Source organism: Pomacea canaliculata, linkage group LG9, assembly GCF_003073045.1.
Source record: "Pomacea canaliculata isolate SZHN2017 linkage group LG9, ASM307304v1, whole genome shotgun sequence".
Lineage (NCBI taxonomy): Eukaryota > Metazoa > Mollusca > Gastropoda > Architaenioglossa > Ampullariidae > Pomacea > Pomacea canaliculata.
The window spans coordinates 12,528,042-12,553,713 of NC_037598.1; the positions used below are offsets into that span (position 1 = coordinate 12,528,042).

Here is a 25,672-nt window from a genome sequence, read left to right on the forward strand (position 1 = left end):
ACATATTTTAATTAGGTTGTTCATGAAAGCCTTGGAGCAAGTCTTAAGTGTCATCTGCAGCAGTAGAGGAAGGAAGAGACAAGAAATATGAACAGTGTGCAGGCAGTTGGCAGGTTTTATATCTCCGGTGTAAATGTAGTCACAGCGGGAGCCATCAGCCATAGAACTAAGGTGGCAAAGATAAAGGGACATATGTATTTCCACACCTCAGGAGCAGAACTTAAGAAATAGTCCCCCCTAAACCCTTGCAGCTGAAATCTGTTCTAACGCCTCGACACCCATACCCCGGCACGTGATTGATGGAGGCGATAGTGATACTCATTGAAATGGGAGTAGTGCTGATGGATATAACGACTGTTTGATGAGAAGAGAATGAGAGCACTTTAATTTTATTTTTGGTGTTATTTTCGCCATCAATCTTTTTTTTTTTTTTTTTTTTTTTTTGGAAGCAGCACGCGGCAAAATGACCTACTCTTAACACCTACTCAAACTGGATTTGAAAATAAAATTCCCGAAAAAAACCAACTCAGCCTAAGACTGGCTGATGTCTTTTCGGCGTAAGTGCTTGTTTCCGATCTCTGCTTGTATAAAGCTCATACAAATTACAAAAAAATCGAAGGACCTAAAGATCCCCCAACCCGGTCTTTCACTCGTGACGAGGGAGCCAAACATCATCATACTCAATCTTAAACAGCGCGGAAAAACACCCGTTTGACCCACAGTGACCTCTCTCAGAACCCGCTGCCACCCTTCCACCCTGAATCATATATTTCCAAGAGAAAGACATTATTGTGGAAGATCTACTGATCACCGAAGAGTGCAAAAGGTTCAGTAAAGGAGAACATCCCCCTCTACCTCCACACTGCCCTCTGGATCCACTGAACTATGTCCATAGCTTAACGGTCCATGTTCCAACTAACCCTTGTTGTTGATTAGCTAACTGTTGTAGCTATGATAACAAAAGCCACTTTCCTGTGTTTCTTGCTGTTAACTGGAAACTGTTCACTGTGCCGGCTTCTTTGATCCTCCGGCTCGATTAGCGCGGCCGCGTTTCAGGACGAGTTCCTTTCATCTCGATGGAAAGATCAATAAACAAACCGCGCCTTCTCTACCTCCGGGTGTGTTCAGGTTTGAATTTTCTTAGACTTTAATTGCTTAAGTTTTCTTTCCCGATTACGGAAAGAAAAAAAAAAATTACAGAGAAGACGGTTTTCTTTCAACTTCATTTTATACTTCCAGCTGTGTACTGGATGAATCACGACATAGATTAAACACATCAGCACGGAGAGCACGTGCAGTGCCACCCTGGGTGTCTGGTAAGAAGTGATAGCAGAAAAGAGGCTTCACTACCGAGGTTTATGGAGGCGAAGAGCTGGACTGTCACACAGGTCTGTGACAAGACCACCGTGGAACATGGAACACTACACGGGTGACTCACGCTTTCCCTCCCACATACCGGGTTCTTACCCCCGACCCACTTGTGGTTCTGTCACCGGCTGCAACCGGCGGCAAGAGCCGCGATGTAGATGATGCTGTGACCGACGTGACCGACGATTCCACGGACAGCCAATCGATGTGCGATGCGCGCGCAGGCGGTCCGTGTCGTGGCGCCGCGGCTACAGGTTGACGCGTGTCTCGCTTGGCAGTGGTTCCACCAGGCGATGTGCAGAGGGTGGGACAATGACAATTAGTCATGCTAATAATAATTAAAAGAAAATTAGTTATATATATATGTCCTTCCTCCTAAAAAATGAATATGTTATAAAACAAATAATACATCACCAACATGAATAAAAAACTAAGAGGGAGAAATGTTGGAGTGTGGTAAAGAGAGAGAGAGGTATTTTTTTTTAAATAGATACAATAAATTTCAAAGCATTTTCATTGCAGTTGATTCCGCTGAAATCGTAGTCTATAATAAGCATAGGATTACAAAAAATATATCTCATGCCTCTACATTTTCTTGTGTCAAATACTATCATTTATACAGCCTCAATGAAAACGTGAAACAGTTGTTTCGACTTCCTGTTTTGCGGCCAAAACAAATTTAAGTTTCGAATCTTCTGGCCATTCTGTTTTCAAATGGTGGACCTGCTTCCCGATAATTTGTTTTTAAGCACAATTTTTATTATTAGAGAATAAGTACAAACTCACTTTTCTGTCGACGTTGAATGGAAATATTCCGCCGGCTATCACCGGCTTGACAATTGCGAGGAATGTGGGCACGAGGGTTTAGATATCATATTCATACATTTTACCGGAGCGGAAGTGTCTAGGTAATGACATCACAAGGTAGACAACATTGTTGGCGATGCAGTAGCTTTGCCAGTGCGCCGCGAGGGACCTGTAGACCAAAGCATCGCAGTTCTCTGCTGGACCCTCCGCCTCCTCCTCCCCCTTTGTGAAGCGAGTGGCCGCCGCCAGCCTGCCTCTGTAGTCTTTGAAGAGAAGAGAATGACTGCATGCTCTCTGGCAGTGCTCTGCAATGTGGAGAGATTCTTGTGCTCAGCTACCCAGTGGGGTAAACCGGGTGGTGCTGACCTGCCCAGCAGACCGAGAAGGTTGGAGGAACCGAAGCCGAGTGATGTGTTGATACCCAGAAATGAAGAAGTCTTTCAGTTAGGTAGGTGCCATGTTTGGTTCTTTGGCTGCCTATTGCCATCCACTTGTTTTTCGATCTTTTTTTAAAATTTCTTTATTGTTATGAAGGGAACAAGAATTAAACTCACCTTCTGTTTTTATTGATCTTCGATGATGACAATGCCAGAAGCATTATTTCTTCTCACTGACACAAGTCTGGATGTTAGAAATGCAGGCAGTTGACTGTCATTGCGACTAAGTCGTCTTAGCGTAGGTCTGTGGCATCAGCTTCTGTTTGCATCTGAGCAAATCCAGTCTCCCAGTGCATTGCGAAATACCCTTACATACCTGACATACTCAAAGCTTTTGACCCAAAATGAATGGACACGAAGGTTTGTTCATAAGTTCATACATGGACGTTTAACATTTCCGTTAATTTCCTCAACATATTTACTCTTTCTCCATGACGAATTTCTTGATTTCCTAAGAATACAGATATCGAAGGGGCTAGTTGTTTGTTCTAGACAGTTCTGATGTACACGTCAAGTAAGATTTAGTTCAGCAGGATGAACTGCACTGATTTGTTTTGTCTTCAGTTTCTCTCTCTCTTTGTCATAGATGGACAGATATATAGAAGAATTTACTTTCTACATTGATAAAAGTGTTCTTACTGCAATGATCAGTCGTCAGGGTTAAGATTTATGGCAGTGATATATATATATGAAAGAAAAGAAAGCATCAGGGTTGTTTTCATCCTGCAGTATTCTGTTCTCGGTGTGTTGTAATATATGAAAGGTTTTTATCGTGTACTTGCAGGTGAGCAGCTTTTACTAGATACTCAAAAGGTGTGATAAATCATGTGAAGTAAAAGTCTGTTGATATATAAGATATCTTTCCCTCCGTTGCTGTGTGCGGTGTAACCCGTCAAACATTTTTACTGACCGTCACTCACATAATTTTTTTATTACACAAAATTCGATGCATCCCCAAGGAATTTTTTTAAAACCTGTTTGCAGTCTGGTGGCTTATCATTAGAATCGTGGTTTTCTGTTATCTCCTTAATCACAGATGTCAGACTTTGTTTGTTCGGACCAACATGTCGGACTTGCTCCGACTTGTGTTTGCTGGAGCTGGCATGTCGGATGATCTTGAGAAGAAACTAGCTCTGGGTGCGACTGCGACAACACATTGCCTGGCGCCTGGTGAACAGTCAGCTAAGCCGATCATAAAATATTAGACTACACAAAGAACTCACATTAATAATTTATTGCCTGACAACCAGCTACAGCCTGGCCAGATGCCGGGCCACTAGTCACATTTCTCAATATTCCTTGAGCTGGTGACAAAGCACTTCTGCGGGGATCAAAGCCTTTTTACTAATTAATTTCATCGATGGTAAAACCCACAGATGGCAATTTCCTTGTAAAACATTACAAAAATAAAGAAAAAAATTTAAAAAATATCAGAACCCTTTAAATTAAAACTAGCTAGACATGCGATGAAACATAATTGTTGCACGAGAATTGTTATGGGATGTTTATCTTTTTTGAGGAAACCATCAGTATAGATAAACGGCTGAGTCATGTCTATTCTTCTGTTTATATCTGCTCTTTTCATCTCTTGGTTTCGTAAGAAATCGCTTATTCATCTTTCTCTCTGTGCCAAGGACCACAGACTAATGTCTTTGCTCTTTGTATTTGCTAAAAAACATCTTAACAAGCTTGCAATCATAAAAAAACTTGCATCGACCATCTTGTAGCGCATTTGAGGACGCGAACCCTGGTGCATAGATTCTCTATCGACCGTGGGCTGTGTTTTTCTTGACATCTTTCGTCTGCCTTTGTTTATTTAGACATCATGGTAAGGCCATGACAGTGTCGCGGAATGTAGTGGATATATATTTATATTTTATCTGTGGACGAGACAGTTCTCTACCCGTCTACACCGACCGCCAGAGAAAGTATTTGTAGTTAAAGACCACAGTATTAAGATTGTATACTCATCTGTCCGTTTGCTTTTTCTGTCACTCTTTATCCGCCTATCCAACTATCTACTTGATTTATGTAGATACATTTCTGTACTTACATACGTCCAGATACATGCATTTATAAAGATATGTCGATATGGATTTTTATGTTGTGTCTGTGTGTGAGACATCGTGAACTAACAAATTTGATGTCAAATTTTTAAGCCCTGGAAAGACAGATGGTCTATGGGTAAGAGCTGGAACAGTGAATTTGATTTACTGTCCCACCTGCTGTTTATCGAGTCTTGGAGGTGAAGAACTCAAGTCCAAGAACACTTGCTGGATCGCTTCAGGAAGAAGTGATCGAAGAGGAGAGCGTGTGAACGCCATCACTTTGGCGCAGGCGCAGACATGCTGCATATCCTCCAGTCCTCGAAAATCGATGAAGGGCAGCGCGACATCCTGTGCTGCTGCTGCTGCTGCTGCTGCTGACACACGCCATATGTAGAGCAGACAATGATGTGCACCTACACACCCAGAAGTGATTGTCTTCATCAGGAGAACCGAGATCGATTTAGCACGGGAAGAGGCGAGATTAAAAATGTCTTGTCAATGTTGTATGTGGAGATCAATTTTTCCTTGGCGAGAAGCCTTGCTAACATTTAGGAAAAGTAGTTCGTATTTTTTTCTAGCTACTGTTGGTGTGTGAGGACCTGAGGAGGCAATAAACCTTCAGGTCGCGCTTTCCTGATAACCTCCGAGTGACGCAAGTGATCGTGAAGTTTGTTGACACATCGATAGTCTGCCTCCTGATAAGGTGTCTCTGTGCTTCACAACTGATCCTTGCCGCTGATGTGGAGATAATACAATGTAACCACAGGTGAAGTATAGTCGACACATTCAGACGAAAACACTCCTTGGGGTATAGAGACAAAACCTTAAAATTATTAAAAAGTGATATAGGTAACAGGTAAAGACAGTAGACCTAGTAAACTCTTACTGAAAATTCCAAATTAAAATGATGGTTTTTGACAGATTAAGGAAAACTAACTTAACCTGGCAGGTCTGAAGACATGACAAGTGTAAGACATTTAAGATACTGTTATTAATAATTCAACAGGTGACACCTGCCTCAGGTAGGCTGTAAAGATGTCTGCACCGGATAACGTTGTTCAGCAAATGACAGTAACCTTTCACTACCGGGTTCATTGTTCTTTGTAAGCAACTCCCATCAACACATTTTTACAAAACGTCTGGTGGATCGACTTTAATAGTTATATTTAGTGTGGATAATGAAGGGATAGGAGCTAAAACTAGAAAATTATTTTTAAATGATAAACATTGTGTTCTTAAACACCAAGTCTTTCTCTCCATATATTGTGTGTGTGTGTGTGTGAACTTCAATTATTCATGTGTAAAGACCTAAAGGCCAGTCTGCTAATGAGCTAATTTCACCAGCTGACCACGGGCTGCCAGTGCAGGAGGCAGGGCATGATGACGGTCACGTGGCAGTAGAAGGACCTTCATCCTCTAGTCGCGTGACCTATCGATGACCCACTGCACCGTTGTCGTTGAGAGCCATTAGCAATCAAGCCAGGGGCAGGCGAGAGCGAGTGTTGACAGCCAAGCAGAGGGTCAATATTACACCCATAAAATGCTGGTGTTGCGGTGCTTCAGAGGTGATCAAGCGAAGTAGGAAAACCACGGAATAATTGGTCTCCATTAGGGTCGGGTTTTCCCATTGCATGTGCCTCTCTTTTCTTTTGAGTGTGTTGGTGTGTGTGCATGCATATTGCTCAGAGAGACAAAGAATAGAGAATTAGAAAAAGTTAGATAGAGAACGAGAGATATCTATTGAGAGAACTAAAGAGAGCTATAGATAGAAGTAGAGATAGAACTAAAGAGAGCTCAAGAACTAGAAATAGAGACAACTACAGAATGAGCTACAGAGAGAACTAGAGAAGAAATTAATTGGAGAAAGAACTAGAGAAATTAGATATAGATGCTAAGAGAGTAGAGAGAAATGTAGAGAGAGAACTGAAGAGACAGGTACTCGAACTCTTTATTGACATCTGACCATTACTACCAACACAGGCTAATTACTCTGAACAATCAAATGTTGTAGTAAATCACTGAACAGAACAATGGAGTGACCTCTGTTGACCCCCAGAGAATGATGGAGTATCCAACACAAAAAAAAAATGGAATCGAGGCGTGATGTGGTGAATTTGTGATTATTTTCATACTTGGTTTCATTCACACTTTTGTTAATAAGTTAGTAGAGACTTACCTCGTGTTCTATTTTTAGTATCCTCCTGGGAGTAGAGCCAGAACTCGTGTTAACATCAGTACCTCATTAACGGCTTTACTTATACATATACACTGGAGTGTGAGCACTGCCAGAATTCCATGTTCATATCAATGATTCATTAACGGCTTTGCTTATACACGTAGATGTATACGGGGGAAGTGCCAGAACTCCTTGTTTTATCAGTTCCTCATTAACAGCTTCGTCTCTGGATTTTCCGTTCGAGGCTGCATCGAAGGTCTCAGGAAGAAAACGGGATTAATTTCTATGAAATACAATAAATGAATTAAGTAATGTAATGTTTATTTTATGTGAACATCAGAATATATATAACAAGTTTTATTTTCAGCATTAAATGCATGTAGCCCCTGTGTCCAGCTAGGTTGTACACCACGTGGCCTTTCCTCTGGTGAGATCAGTGTTTGTCGACTCCTTACCATCAGCTCATTGCTTTGATTATTTCCTGCCCGGGGCATTTCGTGGGCAAGCCCACAAATCCATTGTAAGTTGATGTTTGATGCTGATTTTTCTAATTTTTTTTTCACCACTTGAGAAGACTGGAGTCCAGATCAGTGTCAGGCATCGATTGAAAGCGAGGCTGCTCTTTCTAAATATGGAAACGAAAACGAGACAAATTGAACATCCGGTGATTTATTTATTTATTTTTTGTTGCTGTCTTTGCGAACTTGTCGCTGTCTCTCTCTCACAGACAGAACTCTGTTAGCAGTGTGTGCTGACTTTAAAGAGCAGTTATCCATTGCCGGATCAGGAAACACATTGCAGTCATCGACAAGCTGGCATCAACGAATGTTACCCTTGTCTTCGTTCGTCAGAACTCGTACATGTTCACGGCAGAAACTTTCCTCCGCGTGAAACAGGATAGACTTTTATCTTCTTGATGTTCGCGGGTGAAAACCCTACTTCCCGACAAGAGTTATCGGTTTCGTAACATCTTTTCTAGCGTGGGAAGGTGGCAGACCCCATCTTGAATGCCGTGCACTTGCTGGAAACCTCAAAGATGTGCGAGCATCAGAGGTCGCCTCTTTGGAGAGAGAGGGTGGTGCTGCGGATTAGGTTTTGTATGGTTGTTGTCGTGTTAACATTACAGAACAGTGACAAGGCATCCCCCTTCCTTTAAACTGCCGAATGTCGTTAGGTGATGTCTGTTTTGGCGATCGTTCCACAGTTCGGTTGTGTAGGTGCCTGTTACATCTTGACCTGGAGTGTCGAAGTTATTCCATGCTTTGACACAGATGTGAGCCCAGACTCCATTATCGAAGTGGTTGTGTAGTCCTATGCGAGCTGCTGTGCGAGATATTTCATTCCGACAACGTGTCATGCGATACCCGTGTGATACCCGGGTAGTACGGCCCGCCTGCTGGAGGCTACCCCGCTTTCTTTGTCACCCGCCGTCTGCTTGAAGAGGACGCGCCTGGAAGTATCTTAGTCATGGCAACTTAAGTGTGCGAGTGCTGTAGCAGTTCTGCGAAAGAAAGAAAGAAAAAAAAAAAAACAAAAACGCACGTGCAGTGGACCCATACGTTCATCTCTCTGTGTAAGTGAATTTTTTCTCCAATATTTTTTTTATGGAATAACTTAGTTTCACGCCGAGAGAATCGCGCTGTTGTTATCTACACAAGTGTTTGTTATGGTGGTTCAGATAAAGCTTTTAATATCTTTAGTCTGTCAGATGTGGAGGTTCAAAATTCAGACATCTATCCTGTTGTCCTTCAAGTCTTCAGACGCTGTCCAGCAGATGCTAGTTTTTCTAACAGATTATTTCTCCATCGACTAAGATATCATTCTCTCCGCGGTGTCCAGACTGCCAGTCTAGCCTGCTCTGATTAAATATCCAACAACGGGCCATTTCTCCTTTCCTGAAAAGTTCCAGTATTGATTGGACTTTCAGGGAGAACCTGGCTGAATGTGTGAATCGTCTTAAGTGTGTGGTTGGCTTGTGAACTCAGACTTTCTTGCCAGACCGAGAAAGGATTGCAAGTATCAGAGAGCTCTATAGCGAGTTTTATTTATGGGGTAAAGGAGATACAAATCCCACGAGATGTGTTTCTTCTCCTTCAGTCCATCAGCCGTGACAAATTTTGTTTGTTCTCACCACTCTATCCTTCCCTTCCTCTGTATGCATGCGATTGTATGCAGGTGGATGACAACACATGGTGACCCCACTTGCCGACCCCAGCTTGATGTCTAAAGAGACATAAAAGCACCTCGTTAATGCCTGGAGTGCAGAGGTCATCAATCATCGCCGTTTCCACTCCCACAACTTTGATCAACATCTGGCTGTGTGTAACCCGCCTGCATGCGATGTCATCAGATAGGAGGAACATTGCAGCCTGTTAATGTCTGTGGTATACAAGAACTTCCCCACGTTAATTGCATTCTGGGAAAGTGGAACTGGGCGTAAATAGAGACATGACTGCATGCTGTTCGTCCTGAGAAACTCATGCACGCGCACCACGCGCTCACCCGCGCCTGCACATGTTGAATGTGGGAATCCCAGAATGACTCACATGGGGTCGGAAGGGAGCCTGCGCATGTCCAGAAATCGATGAGCATCACTCAGGCTCCGGCCTTTAGTTCCTACTCTCTTTGCATGCCTGATTGGCCTATGCAGCTCTAGGGTGGGAGTGGATGAACAGAATAGTTCTTCCTCCCTTCCATTCCCCTGAGTGTGTTTACGTGTAGAGTTGTGGCTCTGTATTGCACAGTGATTTGTAAATCACAAAGTCATTCTCTATATTTTCTGTCGTCAACAACAGGCATCTCTTGTGATTGTGAACAAACTGTTAAGGTCATCGCTAACAGACAATTTCGAGTTTGCTTTAGACATACATGGATTTGACAATGCTTGCCTTTTATAGAAAGATAGAGACGGGGGTATGGTTACCTCCACATTTCTTATGTATTTTCACCTGCCATTCCTTTCTCCCATAGTGGTAGAACCATGGACGTGTATGGTGGACTGCTGTCTGTCTGCCAAGACCAACGCTCAGCCTCTTGCGAATCGATCAGCTGTTAGTCTCGGCGAGCCTAAACAATGAATGTGAATAAACCGGAAGCTATGTCGTCTAATGCCTCGTTTTAGTAGCAGTGGCGTAGGAAGATGTTCGGCGTTGGGGGGGCAAACTCCCTGCTGACAGTGAACGGCGTTCGCACTCGCACGGTGATGACCGTCTCCTCTCTACGTTCCCCTACCTTTCTTCTGTTCTTTGCTCTTTGTGAGGAATTACGTCTCAAATATTGGGGGGGGGGCAAAAGGATATTCCTGCCCCCCCTGTATTTTCCTTGGGGGGGCGGCTGCCCCCGCTGCCCCCCTGGTTCCTACGCCACTGAGTAGTTAACTGGAAATAATCGTCTTTCTGACCAGGGATATTAATTGGTGGTACTAGAACCAGCTGAAGAAGCTCAACACATTTTAATAAAAAAAAAGTTATTACCAGCATCGTCAAGTGTAGATGAGGATCGCGCAGCTAAAAATAAGTGCTCCCTAGGAGAATCAAGATTAATATTTTTATACTCGAAGTTAGTTCTGAATTAAAGAATTTTGTTCCTTTGGTTTCAGATCCTCCCGAAAGGTCACAGACTCCACCGTGGAAGTTCTGGAGGAAGCTGTCCACTCGCCGAACTGACAAAAAACCACGGGTCACACACAAGGCCAACGGGACGAGCAGTAGACTCGGTCTGCACCCCGAGTGGGACCCGCGGGCCGGCCAGGATCCCGATGCCGACGGGGACAGGTTGGGCCCCCCGCCACAGGCGAGTCTGCCGGATGTGGTGGACAAGGCCGTGCTGCGCCGCAGCAGCAGTCTGAAGGCGCCGCCTAAACCTCCGCGCCTCTTTCTCTTCCGGTCGTCTTCCATCAACAACCCCCGCAGCTCTGTGGATGGCGGGTCGCAGCGCAACTCACTGGTTGTTGAAGGTGGTGGGCAGGAGTATGGTGCGGAGGTCGTGGGTGACCCTGAACCCATCTACGTGAACTCCGCCTTCAGCGCGGCCCTCAAAACTGGACTGTCCACCAACGACAGGATCATTCCGCCCACCGTCAATAACAGCAACAACAACAGCATCCACAAGGATGTAACGGCAACTGAAGCGGAGAGAATCAACGGCGGGGAGTATTTGGATACCTTCAGCATGTTCTCCTCTAGCCGCAAGGGAGGGACGCTGTCCCACAGCGCCAGGTCCAACGTGGCCACCGTGACCCCCACCTACAGTACTCTCCCCCACACTCATCACAAAAGCCAGCGGCAGAAAGCCCTGTCCCCGGAACTAACTCTGAAAAGGACTGGCCGCTCGAGAGGCAGGTCCGGCGACCGCCCCGACCTCTGCCGGCAGCGGCACATCATGCACAGCGTGGTGGACCTGCTGTGTCAGCGCTTTGACCCGTTTCCCCTGCTGGACGACTTGCTGGTCGCGGGGGTCATCGGTGAGATGGACGTACAGGCTTTCAGGGGTCATCCGGACCGCAAGTTGATCTGCGAGAGCCTGGCCAACGTCATCGGAGAGGGCGAGAGTTCGAAACTAGCGGGATTCATCGATGTGATTAGGGCGGCGGGTCAGCACGAGGAGATCGTGCGCGTGCTGGACGCCATGCGAGCCCTGGACAGGCTGATCCACGATATCCCTTGTCGGAGTGGCGACGGTTGTGGCGATGGTGAAGAAGACACCCAGATAATGGCCGACGAGAAGATGATTTCTTACGAAGTGGGTTACCTGGCTCCTGACGGCATGACTCTTAGACCTGTGGTCGAACTAGAGAGGGTTCGTCTCGCTGACCGGCGTCTCAGCAAGCGAGTCTCTCGACTGTCGGCATCGTGCTCAGCGATGACGGAAACAGACCTCGGTGACAACATCCTCACGGTGCCTTCCGGTCCCGTGATGATGAACGCCTCCGTCACAGGACATAACCTTAGCGGTCTCCGTGCGCAGGCGCTGGCGGAGGTCATTAGGCAACACGACTGTCTGCTGGAGCTGCGGATTGGTAAGACACAGCTGTGCAGCGCTGACGTGGCCGTCATCTGCGAAGCCTTGCCAGACAACTCGTCCCTAGTGTCTCTCGACATTCGTCTCAACGCCCTGGACCATGCCGGCGCAGCTGCTGTGGCGGAGATGCTTTGTCGCACGCAGTCGCTGCGACAGCTGAACCTGTCTTCCACAGGCCTAGACATGGCCGGGTCAGGGGTCATCATCACCGCCCTCAGCTCGTGCAGAACGCTGGAGGATCTGGACATGAGCTTCCTTGACGTTGGAGACGCCAGCTGCGAGCACATTCGGGACATGCTGAAGGCCAACTCCTGCTTGCAGAAGCTGAGGCTTCGTAGCAATAACTTCTCCCTGCCGGCTGCTTCGCAATCGCGGAGGGATTGAGCCGCAACCGCACCCTTCTGGAGCTGGACCTCAGCCGCAACTACATCGGGGACACAGGGGTGGAAGCCTTAGCTCGATATGTGCCGGAGTCGGCTTTGACAGACTTGAGTCTGGAGAACTGCGGCATCACCACCAGCGGCTGTGACTCCGTGGCGCAGATCATCTCCGGGAGCAAGAAGCTTCGTCATCTCGACCTCAGTGTCAACTTCCTGGGCGACACGGGTGTGTTCAGGCTGGCAGTCGCACTCGAACGTAGCTCTGTGCTGCACACTGTGGGTCTGAACATGTGCGGAGTCACCAACGACGGCTTCTCGAAGATTCTGGACGTGCTGGAGAAGAACGCCAGCATCACTCTTCTCAAGCTTTGTTACAACCGCCTGGGGAGAGAATACCAGAACCCTGCAGCCACCTCCGACAACCTGCGCTACCGACTGCGTATAGTAACCTCGTCAAAACCCAAACTGAAGATCTTGCTCTGGGGAAATGCGTTTGATGAAGCGTAACCCATTGTGACAATATTGTAACTATTGTGACAGCAATGTAACCCATCGTGACAATAATCGTGACAGTAATGTAACCAGTGACAGACGTGCAGGGTTAACAACATAGAGTGTTTTCCCTGAAAAGCATTTCCCCCTTCAACGCACTGAAATCTTGCCAAAAATACAAACTTGTGTAAATAAATAAATGGATAAAATAAATGACTTTCAGGTTTACAATGCTTGAAATCCAAGAAATCCACGTGTACGAACCTTATCAACGCATCAAGTAGATCAAACTTCCTATCAAACGCAAAATCTCATCCATGGCGAGTTCATGGACATACATTGTGTCTGTCTGTCCCTCCACATAATTATATTTCTGTTTCGAAAAGTTGGCATCATCTTAAACAAAGATGTTACTTGAATCTTTGGACTGGAGCACTTGTACTGCTTTATTTGTAAACAGCTTGATGCAGGTGTTCATCTGCGTTCACTTGAGTTTTTGAAGGTTCAGGTTTTGTTTAACTGATGGTGATAAACTTTCTGCAAACTTTGAGATACATGATTCATGGTGATAATTTTTTTTGAGCGTGTTTAAATGTCTTTAACTGTTTCTTCGCCGTTTCCTGTTGCTTGTTCTGTCCATTTATTATTATGCAGGCGGTTATGTGATTTGGTCTGTTCACTCTTGTGAAGGACCTTGTTGTTCTCGGTTGTCAAGGCTGCAATAAGTCTTGTCTTTGGATGAACAGTTTGTGGCGCTTGACATGTTTGAAGCTTATGTACAGAAGAGGGGTCAACCCCTTCCTTTCAGTTTAAGACAGAAGAGTTCAGCAACTCTCTTTCTTGCAGGCGTGTTGTTTTTGTTGTTGTTTTTGTTGTTGTTGTTTTGAATCAGCCAGGACCTGCAGTTAGTCCTTGTCCAAAGCGTTGGTGGTGTTGAAGGCATGTAGATACAGAAAAGCTTGTGCGAGTGGCTTGTGTACAAAGCAGACGATCATCTACAATCCGTGGACACGGTGATGACCACCTTCATGGAAACTGTTTACAATGAACGCTGGCTGAACAATCTTCACCTTCATTCTTGTAGTCTTCATAAACTTCTACGTGGCTCAGTCATCAGAAAGGATAACACTTTTCTTTATTTTAAAGAAGCATTCCATATTTGAAATTAGCAGTATTTGAACACCCACCTACACTTTATAAGATAAGATAAGAAAAATATCGCTCGATCTGTAAAGCATTATTGCAAATTTTTGTTGTTATTGCTTGGCATTGTCTGATTATGTTTTGAAACATAAAACTGTCTTTCGCTGCATTATCAGTCGTTTGTTTAATATAAGGGCAGTAATCTGTGTCGCTACAGTCGTGATTTGATCATCCTTTACGGAGTGTGTATAAAAAAAAAGGCAACTTTGCTTTGACCACCTTTAAGCTATCGCACAAAATTTTAAATGAAATTCCATTGAATCATCTGCTGGTGTATTTCATTTATCTATCGTCAAAGATTGGATAGAACTGTTTTTTTTAAAGCAAAGATGTATCTGAACCTAATATTGTAATTTTCCCCGAGTGCATGAGAGCAAGAGAAAGGGAAGCTGCTTGCAGGCAGTGTGTGGGCTGCTTGTTAACTCAGCAGTTCAGGTTTTTGTCCTCACACCCTACATTGGTTGACATTCTTTGAATGGCAAGGGTTCAAACAAATGCGTCAACTGCACACCGAAAATTTGTGATCGTGAAGGGCATCTGGAACAAGACCTTGTCCTCTGGCACAAAGCCCAGACACTTCGCCATTGACGAACCACCACCTTCAAAATATCATCTTTGCTTTTTTTTGACCAACATATTCCGCACAATCAAATAACAAAATTTGTCACTCGATACTTTTATGCTGGGAACAGCTGTATGAACGTGGATATCAAATGTGTAACAAAGCCTTGTCATCAATAGTATTCATCCAGTCAGCGCAAATATTAACATGACAAGGCTTCGATTAGTGATCACCTTGATAGGTAAAGCTGACATTATTTTATTTGTGCTTTTCTTTCTCGAGAAACTCCAAACTAAGAAGAATAAGAAGAATGATCACCCATGCCTAACTTTGACGAAGACATTCCGTATATATATACAATGAAACAATATTTGCCACTGAGGGCTCTTGCTTTGTGACTCATTCCTTTTAAATGGCGCATTAAATGTCATTTGTAATGATCAAATATTAAAATAATAATCATACACAGAAAATACATATTATATACAGGTAAAAATGTATTCTTAAGTGCGCAGAGAAGTAAACACTAGCACTCATTAGTTAAGACTCTTCTTAATGGACAAATATGGACTAACCGCTTGTCCAAGTTTGGAAAAGTTTTTGCTTGATGTTTATATAAAACCTTTGCCAAACTTAGTCAAGCATGACGACTGTACAAAACGGTTGCCAAAGCTGGTCTACAATTGTCCTATTGTCCTTCACATGCGAGAGAGAGAGAATGAACGAATAATTGACTGTATGCGTACGTGAGTTAGTAAGTATACATACATACCAGTATCTAGTCCAGGAGTTTAAATGATGTCTTGATCAACTACAGATTAATATAATTTTAACAATCCAACTTTTCGAAATGTATTATACCATTAATACTGAGATTTGATGTTTTGCAATCTCCTCAGTCTGTAATTGTTGTAAATTTGTACATTTCACACACCATTTGTGAAAATGGGGAAAGATTCAGAAAGGAACTTTGTGGAGGGAGAGAGAGACTTTATGTGTTTATTATTTGTAGCATGTGTCTAGACTGCAGTAAACCTACATCAAGGAGGTTCTGCAGCCGTGATCATAGCTTCATCTCTTAACGGCTAATGCTTTTAACACCTTCTAGTGTTGGTCTTACCTGCTGCTTGATGATGCCTCATTAGTGTTTGTTGTCTGCATGCGTGGAAAACAGCTGAAGGGGATGTTGTTTCACTTGTCGAAAATGGAAACGACGCACAAGCAAGAGAAAGAACTGAACTGTTCGACTTACACATACACAACAGAGATACACATACACAGCAGAGAATGCCGACATACACATATACACAACAGAAAATGTCGAGGAACTGTGTTGCATCCTCTCATAAAAGCTGTAATATACATAAAGTTCCCTAGAGAGCTCCATCCTTTGTCAAGGTAAACACCTGGAACATACATCATGGTGTTAGAACTGTCAAACAAAAATTATCTAAAAATAAACAGTATGATATATTGGCCTCATTATTTTTCTTCATATTTTTGTTAACCGTGAGATTTTCTTTAGTTTTCAGAAGACAGAGGTGCAACTTCGATAAAAATAAATATGCAGAAAGGTTCAATAAAGACATTTCACACTCATAAACTGACTCTTTTCTCATGAGTTTGGTGGCGTGTTTCTCAAATGAGTATGTCTGCGAATGTGTGAGCATGTGTTTGTGTGTTCATAGGCGCAACCATGTGTTGTGTCTGTAAATCCGATTGTTGTCTTTCTGTTTGTTCTTCTCTGACTTTCAGAGACTCTGATGGTAGGAATGAAAGGAACAGGTCCGTAGGAGGCGACAGTGTGTGTTTGTGGCTAGCGTGCGTGCCTGTGTGTTCAGTGTGTATGTTTTGTGCACGTGCGTGAATATTTATTCATATACTACAGCGCTTACTGCACATTTTTTCAATAATAATGCTGAAAGAATTACAATCGATAGAAAATGAAATGCAGTGAGCATTACAGCATACATGTCGTTTCAGCTTAAACATCACACGCAAAAAAGAACAACAAGTTTATTAAAAATACTAATAATAACAAAAATAACAACTTAGATAAACAGTCAAACACAGCATTGTGACAGTGTATTTCTTCCTTCTCACGTGGCTGATTTTTATCTAATTTTTTTTAATCTTATGCAAGATAGAACATGTCACTAATTGCTCCTGATTGTCTCGCGTTGTCGCGGTCATATAAACATGCCATGTGGGGGATGGGGCAGTCTTATAACTGGAACTGTAAATGTCTCATGTTTCTTTCGGTTTTGTGTAATCAAGGGACACATGGGCTTTGTTAGAAGAGAGATTAGTCGACCAGGCCAAGAACAAATAAAAAAAAATATATGACATGGTAAATACACTATCGGTCTTATAAATATAATCACTTGCCTTGGGCGCTACCCGGTTGACAGGTCGTGACCCGGACAACAGTGATCAGTCAAGGTCTCCATGTGAAGCTTGGGTGAGCACGCAGTCGCGAGCGTTTGGATTGCGTGCACACAATGACGTGTCTGTGTGTGATAGGTAAAGCTAGGTTTAGACACCTGCTCGTAAAAAAAGTAATTTACTTGTTCGCTCTGTAAATGCGAGGGAGGGTATGTTTCGTTTCTTACTGATCTGGAAGCCGGGTTGTGGAAATTGAATATCACAGCTTAGTAGAACTATAGTTGTTCTTTTTGTTGTTGTCATGGAGGGACTCTGACAAAGTCGTCTCAGTAAAGAATTTTAAAGACCTGTAGTAGAAATGAAGTGCATACGACACCATTGAACAGAAGGGAATGCAGAATTGGCAGGGTTGTCCATGGGACATATTTTTCTATCCCGTCCCATCCCGTCCCATGGCAATTTATGCCTGTCCCATCCCGTCCCATCCCACGGGATGTTTCCCATGGGATTCCCATTGTATTAACAATCCTATGGACAACACTGAAAACCACTTTTCGGCTTTTGTTCTATAATTCCTGCTACTTCACATACAATAGATGATTCAGAGGAAAGATTTAAATCCTTGATGAATGAAATAACAGTAAATTTATTTTACAATATCAAGTATCGACTACCATGGGAAATACAAATGTGTGCTGTCCCATCCCATCCCGTCCCATGGGACGTTTCCCATGGGATTCCCATGGGATTCCCATTCCTATGGACAACACTGAGAATTGGGTATGGAATTACGCGGCGTTGAAAAACTGCCTTATACCTGATGATAGGGACATTTTAGGGTGGTTTTTTTCATCAGTTAAAACTGGTGCATGTGCATGGAGTTGTGCGCTGGTAATGGGCTGTTCTTTTGAACTGGGTGAGAGGGAGATGTTATAATTGTTTTGCATCATTTTTACATCTATGTGTATGTGTATATAGCAGAAGCAGACGACATCATTTGGAGCAATTTTCCAACGTTTTATTTCATAAACTTGTGAAAACTTCAGAGGACGACAAGTCTAATTATGCTTTGGACGGACGTTAGATGATGATGATGATGATGATAATAATAGTAAGAAGAATAATAATAAATGCAAAATTTGTAAAGCGCATACTCACACTCATAAGGAGCATGCTCTTAGCGCTTAAGAACAAGAACGAAACATGGACAGATCGAATACGAGGGACAGGAAAACAAACAAATAACATATGAACTATAAAAGAATAAACAACCGTACTAAACAAAAAATACAATCAAATACAGAAAACACAAAGAGGAACTAAATAACAAGAACAAGAGCTGTATGATGTCAGGTTACCTGCGTAGCACTGCCTACTGCTATGTATATGCCATTGTTGGTACAATATGGCCATCGACCGTTACCTTATAATAAACCTGTATCAAGAATTTCGCACATTTGAAAGCATGTACACAAAACAAAGATAAAAATAATTTTGCCAAGGAAATTACTAGGCTATACCTTAAAAGCAAAACACAATAAAAAAAAATAAAAAATGACTAAGAAAATGTTCATTTAAGTAACTTGACTGAAATCACCCATTTATAAACAAAACTCTTCATATAACAATCTAAGCCGATAAATAAACCGAAAATGTGTTCTCGCTACTAGAAATGTATCAACAACACTTCATGTTAAGCTTTTGTTTCTTAAACAATTGTGCTTACGAAGTCTAGCAGACGACAACAACAACAGGAAGCGGAAAACAAAGACTAAGGAGAACCGAGACTTCGTCGAGTGCGTGTCAGCTGCGGACAGCGGTGCAGACGACAGCAGAAAGAGAAGAAACTCTCCTCAAGGAAAAGGCATCAGCCATGAGCGCAAGTCTTTCTCTTTGGCAAAGTCTTCTATGCACTGTCTGCCAAGAGCACGCAGCTTGTTTTGAACTTATATTCTGAAACTACATAAAATAAAGTTTGTTTTGTTGGTTTGTTTTGAAACAATGTTCGTTCGCCTTGTTGCCTATTCTACGCGACAGTTACCCTTGTTAAATTGGAGCAGTTCTCTTGGCAATGTCGCGAAACGACACATCGGGGATAATGCCAGATTAGGCATTACTACAAAGCCACATAAGACATGGAAAGATTGGCGAGCCCTTGGCCCAAAGGTAATTTTGAATAATTTGAGAATAGTTGCATCAACCATTTATTATCAATAATTTATTGCACATGCAAGCATAATCAAGATTTTTTTTTGGCAGTGCACGAAGCGTTCTGTTGAAATGTTATCAGAACAACAGTTTCATATCAATCCTTACACATCACCTGCCTGGTTAAGATAAGACTAAACATTATATCCCTGCAGAACACATGGGTAGTGACCTACTTTTTAAACTTCAAATATTGCAATGTTTTATTACATTTTCCTCTGTGTCAGGGTCCTTGTCATCATCTCCCCATGAATTTTTGATAAAAGATACTTCTCAATTCATTCTTATTACTCTAACCCCTTTTCCATCCACATAAAGCTTTTTTTTTTTGTCATCAGCACTGTTGTTTATCCTTTTGTCGTTCATATGTAGTTAGCTTGTTTTTTTGTCCCTTGTATGTTGCCCATATCTTCTTGTTCTTAAGTGTTAAGAACATGCTCCTTAGGAGTGTCAGTATGTGCTACATAAATTTTGCATTTATTATTAAAGTGAGAGAGCGAGGGGACCAGTATCTCATAATGATTCACGCTTGCAATAGGCAAACATCATACTGATGGGAAGTCCAGGCAGTGGAAAGACTACAACAGGAAGAATTCTGGCACAGCAGATGGGGCTGCCTTACATAGATGTGGATGATGACCATCTGGAGCCTTACTGGGGGAAGTCTGTTTCAGAAAAGGTGTTTGTCATATCTATAGCTGGACTTCTTCAGTTTACAGTTAGAGTGGAGTTTTATTGTGACATTGGGTGTAGTGATAGTTATGAGTTTGTACATGGATATATTAGCTACAAAGAAATGAGAAATACTTTGCAATGCTTTTATAGTTATTTACAGTTTCAATATAATTTCTTATGTTGAAATCAGAGATAAAAGTATATAGATTTATTGCATGTGTATTACTTTCTTTTTAAGTTTACTATGTGTAAAATAATTATCCAGTTTCATACCGGGTGTTTCTGTGATATGATCTTTTAAAGTTGAAAGAAGTTGGAGATGAGCGGTTTGTAGAAGAAGAAGGCAGAGCACTGATGACATTAGAAGCAGAAGGTTGTATCATCTCAACTACTGGATCAAACCCACTTCATCCAAAGTCCATGTCAAAATTAGCACAATCTGGGCTGGTTGTGTTTCTGGATATGTCTAAAGACTCCATCTTGAAACGTCTCAACATGATGAAGGTTAACCGTATTGTGGGGCAGAAGTCTGGAGCCAGTATGTCTGACATACTTGAATACCGTCAAGATTTTTATGAGCGCTGGTATGACCTGCGTATTATTTGTGAGGATGGAGAGACACAAGAAAGTGTTGCTCAAAAGGTTTGTGTTTTTTTGAACATGTTACTACAGATTTGTCCAAGCTGTTTTTCATTACAGAAATTTTATTTTAGGTTTTAAAAACCTCACGCAGCAGTAAATAATGAGCAATTATTTTAAAGTTGTAACTGATGCCCTTTAACACCTTTGCAAAACTGCAAACCAAAAATATTAAGTAAACACATTTTATAAAGTTTATCTATAAAAAAATTATCAAGAAATGAAAACCGTTCAAAATTTCAAGTCAAATAAACTAAAACTTTATTTTTCTGCAGATTGTTAAGGCAGTCAATGACTTCAGCAATGAAGAAGGTTTTGTTTCATCAAGAGGAGGCGCAGATGACATTCCCAGGGATTATGTTTCATTCCTTGATGCTGTCCTTAAAGGGCTTGCTCCAGATGGCGGTCTATACTTGAAGGCCAAGAATCGCCCTAAGTTCACCCTTGGAGAACTGAAAAGATTGGTTGATCATGATTTCAGAAGGCGGGCACTGAAGGTGCTGGAGAGATGGATTCATCCTCTTGATTTGTCACCTCAGGAGATTCAGAAGTGCCTGAACAAGAGCTTTAGTCATAGCACATTTTCATGTCCTGAGGTAGCTCCAGTGAAACGACTTATAGACAATCACTTTATCCTTGAACTTTTTCATGGACCAACTGCATCTTTCAAAGATGTGGCATTGCAGATCATGCCTCACTTCTTTGTGAAGGCCATGCAGTCCAGCAATGATGCTTCCAAGTAAGGAGCTGCTATTCTGTGTTGACTGGTGGAGAGAAACCTGGTTAGCAAATAATAGGATTTACACACTGGCCATGTTCAGATTGGCCAGGATTTAACACAAAGGTAGCATTACCAACCTGCTTGAACACAAAGATCATACAGCAAATGCAAAAGATCGCCACTATAAAGTCCGATAATACCATGGATGTCAGAAAAAATTTCTCTTTTATCTACAGATATCTGATTCTTGTGGCTACTTCAGGTGATACTGGTGGTGCAGTGCTTGATGGCTTTAGGAGACATTCAGGTACATATTGAAAAATGTTTTAAGCTCAGCCTTCCAACCAGTTTATGGGCTATCAGTGGTTCTGCTGCATCTTAAAAGTGTATAAATAGCTGATAAGTAGTCATTTAAAATACTCAAGTACAAGTGCCTAACCATTAGAAACATTCTTTTTTAAACATGAACACCAAACTAAACAGTTATCATCTGTATTATAATCATTTTTGATGACACGCCTTTATGTAATTACTATTGCTACTAGAATGTTGGAGTTAGGAATTTTTGAAGCTGCCAAGCTGATTGCAAGGCCAGATCTCCAGGTGGAAATGCACAGTTAATGAGCTATTAAAGATATGCATATCAGTAAGCGGCAGTTTATGTTTGCTGTGCAGGAGATGCAAGAGTAGGGGTCATGGTTTTCTATCCCTGCCATGGCATCAGCCAAATTCAGCGCCATCAAATGACAACTATGGAGGGTCCCAATATAAAAGTCATTGGTGGGTCAGATTAAATTTATGCTTATAAGGTTTCTACTAACTGATGATTTCTGCTTAGGATAGTTTTAAAAATGTACATGCATTTGTATAAGAAATAATTTAAAGTTCAGTGATATGTTCGTCTATTATTGAAGATGTTCTGTACTTGGATCCCTAAATTTTGTGCAATTGGTAGTTTTGATTTTTGTGTTATTCCTGTTTGATAGGAAGTCATCCAACATTGATGAATATTTTTTATATTATTTTAAGGAGTGGATTCAGACTTTGACTTTTGTCAATCCACTATTAAACAAATCTTTGGAGATTTAGATTTGGCAGAGTGGATGAAAAATGAACTGGATTGCAGGCTGAGGTGAGTAAATTGTTTTAACAGCCAGAACTTCTAACACCATAGGTACTATGCTTATTATATATAGACATCATTAATAAAAGGATCATATTTCTTAATGTGGTGTGTGGATGTGATAACAGATGCTTTTTCCCATATTTATCAATATGACTTCACAATAAATTAATTTCTTAACTGACTCATTTGATTTTTGTTGTCAGTGCTGCCAATTCTATCAACTGGGGGCGATTGCTACCACAAGTGGTATACCATGTGTCAGGTTATCTTGAAATGGTTCGGACTGGCCAGATCCCATTTGGCCAGGTGGTGGATTTGTGTGTGCCCACTGGCAATTTTGGCAACATCCTCAGTGCTTATTATGCCAAGGTTGAAATATGAGAGGAATTTTATTGAATTTGCTCTTCTGTAATCAATTTATAAATTTAAAAAAATCCTACCAGCTACAAACAGTATTTTACAGATCTGATGCTGGTATTTTTCATACGACTCTTATCAATCACAGATGTTGGCAACTCAAGTAATATGTCTTAAGTTGTATGAACATCACATTTTTCACATACCAATGAAATCATCTATCACTTTTGCTATTACAATGTACAGATATTGAATGAAGAACATGCTCTATGCCTATTTTGAATAATTAATCATTCACTACAGTCAAAATGCTGCTCAATAGATCACATGACCTTCATGAAAACTGTAAAGGAAAGGATGATACAAAGTTTTATCTATTTTTTTTCCAGGAAATGGGCCTGCCAGTCAGACATCTAATTTGCGCCTCCAATACAAACCATGTACTAACAGACTTTATTAAGAATGGTGCATACGTTCTAACTGGAAGGTCGCTGTACCGCACAGCATCACCTTCCATAGATATCTTGCAGTCATCTAACTTAGAGCGGCTGATTTTTCACCTGTCTGGAGAGAACCCCAAGACTGTAAGACACTTCTACTCTACCTTGCAAAAAGAAGGTGTGGCACCTGCTCCCAAAGAAGTAAGTAAACTTTTTTTAAATTGAACACACTGGTTCCAGCTATGGCCTATTGTCATGCAACTTTTGTCCTATGTTGATGTGTCTGTAGCCGTAATTGTATAAGAAATACAAGTGTGTTAACTGAGTTTTGAATAAAGTTGTTATTGTTTAACAAGGCTAAACATGCATGTTAAAAAAGTAGCATGTGGCATATACTGATGACTGTTTTTAATAATACCTGCTGATGATTAACAGGTGTGGGAGGGCATCCAGCAGCATTTTGTAGCTGGTTATGCAACGGAGGCTGATTGTAAGGAGAACATCATGCAGACATTCAAAGCCACTGGTGAGAGCAGGCATCATTTTATCTTCACTGATAAACGGAACTTTTCTAAAAAATGTCTTCCTTGTCAAGATTTTATCTTAAAAGCAAGTTTTCATCTTCCTACAATATTATTTTTTCAAAAGCATTAACTTGTAGCAGTTTTTATAAAAAGGCAAAACATTTCTTGCAGACGATGTTTGCTTTCAATATGCAGGTTACATGATGGATCCACACACAGCTGTTGGCCGCTTTGTAGCTTGTACAGTTGGTGATCCCAACATGCCAACTGTGATATCTGGAACAGCTCACTATGCCAAATTTGTGGACAAGATTTTGCCTTTCTTCTATGGCAACCTGCAGGACTATAATAACATAAGTGTTGACAAGCTGTTCGAACAGGCACAGACCCTCACACGTCGTCCTACTATGCACCAGAAACTTGAAGCTATGGTAAACAAGCAGGTTGTTCACTATGACCAGGTACCTGCAGACTATGAGTCTATTACCAAAACTGTCGTAGATTTTGCAATGCAACTGTGAAAGGAGTTTATTCTTTAAAATGGGTAAAAATTTTATAAGTGGGGAGAGGGAGAAGCGGAATTTTTATTATCATTCAGAAAGGAGAAGTGCTTGATTTCATTTTTTTTCTATCCACTGGTACCTTCGGTTGTCATGGAGAGATAGAGGCCTTGGTGACAGTAAAGCCATGTGGCCAGAGTGTCTCTGCCACATTCTCGATCCAGCATATGGGGAGTTGTCCTTATGCTCTGATACCAAAGCATCTTCAGGTGGTCTTTAAGTGCTGGCAGCTAACTAGCACCCTGACTCTTTGCTGTTAGATGCACTGGTGGACTGGGATGGACCCCTATTGTCCCTAAAGTTTGTTTCATTTTTTTTCTTTATCATGCCCCCTAGTCTTGTTAGCTGCCTGTTGCAGACATCTCATGTTTTTCTTTCCTGGGCATTGATCAGTGTCCAAGTCTGGCACTGATAGGGTGGGTAAAAAGAATATGATGAGCTGTGTCTTTATCCATTGATTCTTTGTTCCCAGCATAGAGCAGTTCATTCAGCTTTACACCAAAGATATTAATATACAGAAATATACAACATATATATTGTTTGATTTATGTTTTTAAGCACCAATGCTTTTTCTAGTTATCAGTAACTGACTATGGTACTGATTTTCTGTCTCTCACACACAAATATCACTTGCTTTAGAATACAATGGTTATGAGCGACTTGTTTTCATGTGGATTGTCCGTAGCCGGTGAAAGATTTTGTTCATGAATTACAGATGCACTTGGTTGTCACTGTGAATTTAGACTTATTAGACTGCCAGTACATTTGTTACATTTATTTTGAAAAGTTTTTAAGAGCAAAACTGCTAAATTAATGTATCTTATACTGTGATATTTTTGCAAGGCCAGATGCATTTTTTAAAAACCATAATGCTCCAATATTATCCATAAAATTGTAATGCTGTTCAGTCACTGTGTAATAGTCATCTTTATGGCTTCCTTGTGACCAATTAGTTTAAAGTTATTGTTTGCTTTGTATATTTTAAAGTACTTAAAAGATATGAAACTTCCACTTTTCATATACTTTGACTCTGCAAAGCAAGAAAAATGTATATCAATTTATACATATATTATTAACAAAGTTAGTTAAAGTGAACAGAATTATTATATATCTAAAAAATACATTAAAATAAATGTGTTTTTGATTATTTAGAGAAACATCAAATGCACCTAGTGTTTGCTCACTTTCTTTTAAAAAAAAATGTCCTAAACAGATTTTTATATATATTGGTTAACTGAACCTGGCTTGCCAAATGTATGAAGAAAAAAGGCTTGCATGTATTGAAGATGTCTTGTGCCAGTTTCTTTACAAACTATTTGGTTTTTGAGGGGATACCAAGACAGTTTGGGTAAGAGTTGGTCTGTCATATTCCCATAAAACTGGTCTGTCACATTTTCTCTTCTTAGTTTTACATGGTGTGCATGCAAGGAAACTAAATGTAGTGTATAGCTATTGCCCTACATTGCTGAAAAATTGATTACAGAGATTAAGTTGAACTAATTTTTGCATGCTTCTTTTAAAACTCAAGAATCTATAGGACATGAT

The 25,672-nt window shown here is 41.5% G+C and overlaps 2 protein-coding genes across 2 annotated transcripts in view; both read left to right on the plus strand.

The window, feature by feature from the left end:
- LOC112571819 overlaps positions 1-16,095 on the plus strand; it is a 42,551-nt gene extending 26,456 nt beyond the window's left edge. The window contains 2 exon segments of the mRNA XM_025251126.1: positions 10,435-12,204; positions 12,207-16,095. Of these exon segments, the coding sequence (XP_025106911.1) occupies positions 10,435-12,204; positions 12,207-12,742 (2,306 nt within the window). The 3' untranslated portion in view covers positions 12,743-16,095.
- Positions 16,096-18,665: 2,570 nt separating this feature from the next.
- Positions 18,666-25,519, plus strand: LOC112571476 (threonine synthase-like 1). Its single transcript, XM_025250458.1, has 11 exons — positions 18,666-19,043; positions 19,624-19,764; positions 20,064-20,402; positions 20,675-21,138; positions 21,357-21,427; positions 21,796-21,900; positions 22,150-22,252; positions 22,450-22,615; positions 22,993-23,244; positions 23,479-23,569; positions 23,763-25,519. The coding sequence occupies exons 1-11, from the start codon at positions 18,879-18,881 to the stop codon at positions 24,086-24,088; spliced, it is 2,223 nt and encodes a 740-aa protein (XP_025106243.1). The 5' UTR covers positions 18,666-18,878; the 3' UTR covers positions 24,089-25,519.
- Positions 25,520-25,672: the final 153 nt, after the last annotated feature.

Coding starts and splice junctions, on each gene's coding strand:
- LOC112571476 (XM_025250458.1), top strand. CDS start 18,879: ATGTTCGTTCGCCTTGTTGCCTATTCTACGCGACAGTTACCCTTGTTA. Junction 19,765..20,063: donor GGAAGTCTGTTTCAGAAAAG/GTGTTTGTCATA, acceptor GATCTTTTAAAG/TTGAAAGAAGTTGGAGATGA. Junction 21,901..22,149: donor TCCCAATATAAAAGTCATTG/GTGGGTCAGATT, acceptor TATTATTTTAAG/GAGTGGATTCAGACTTTGAC.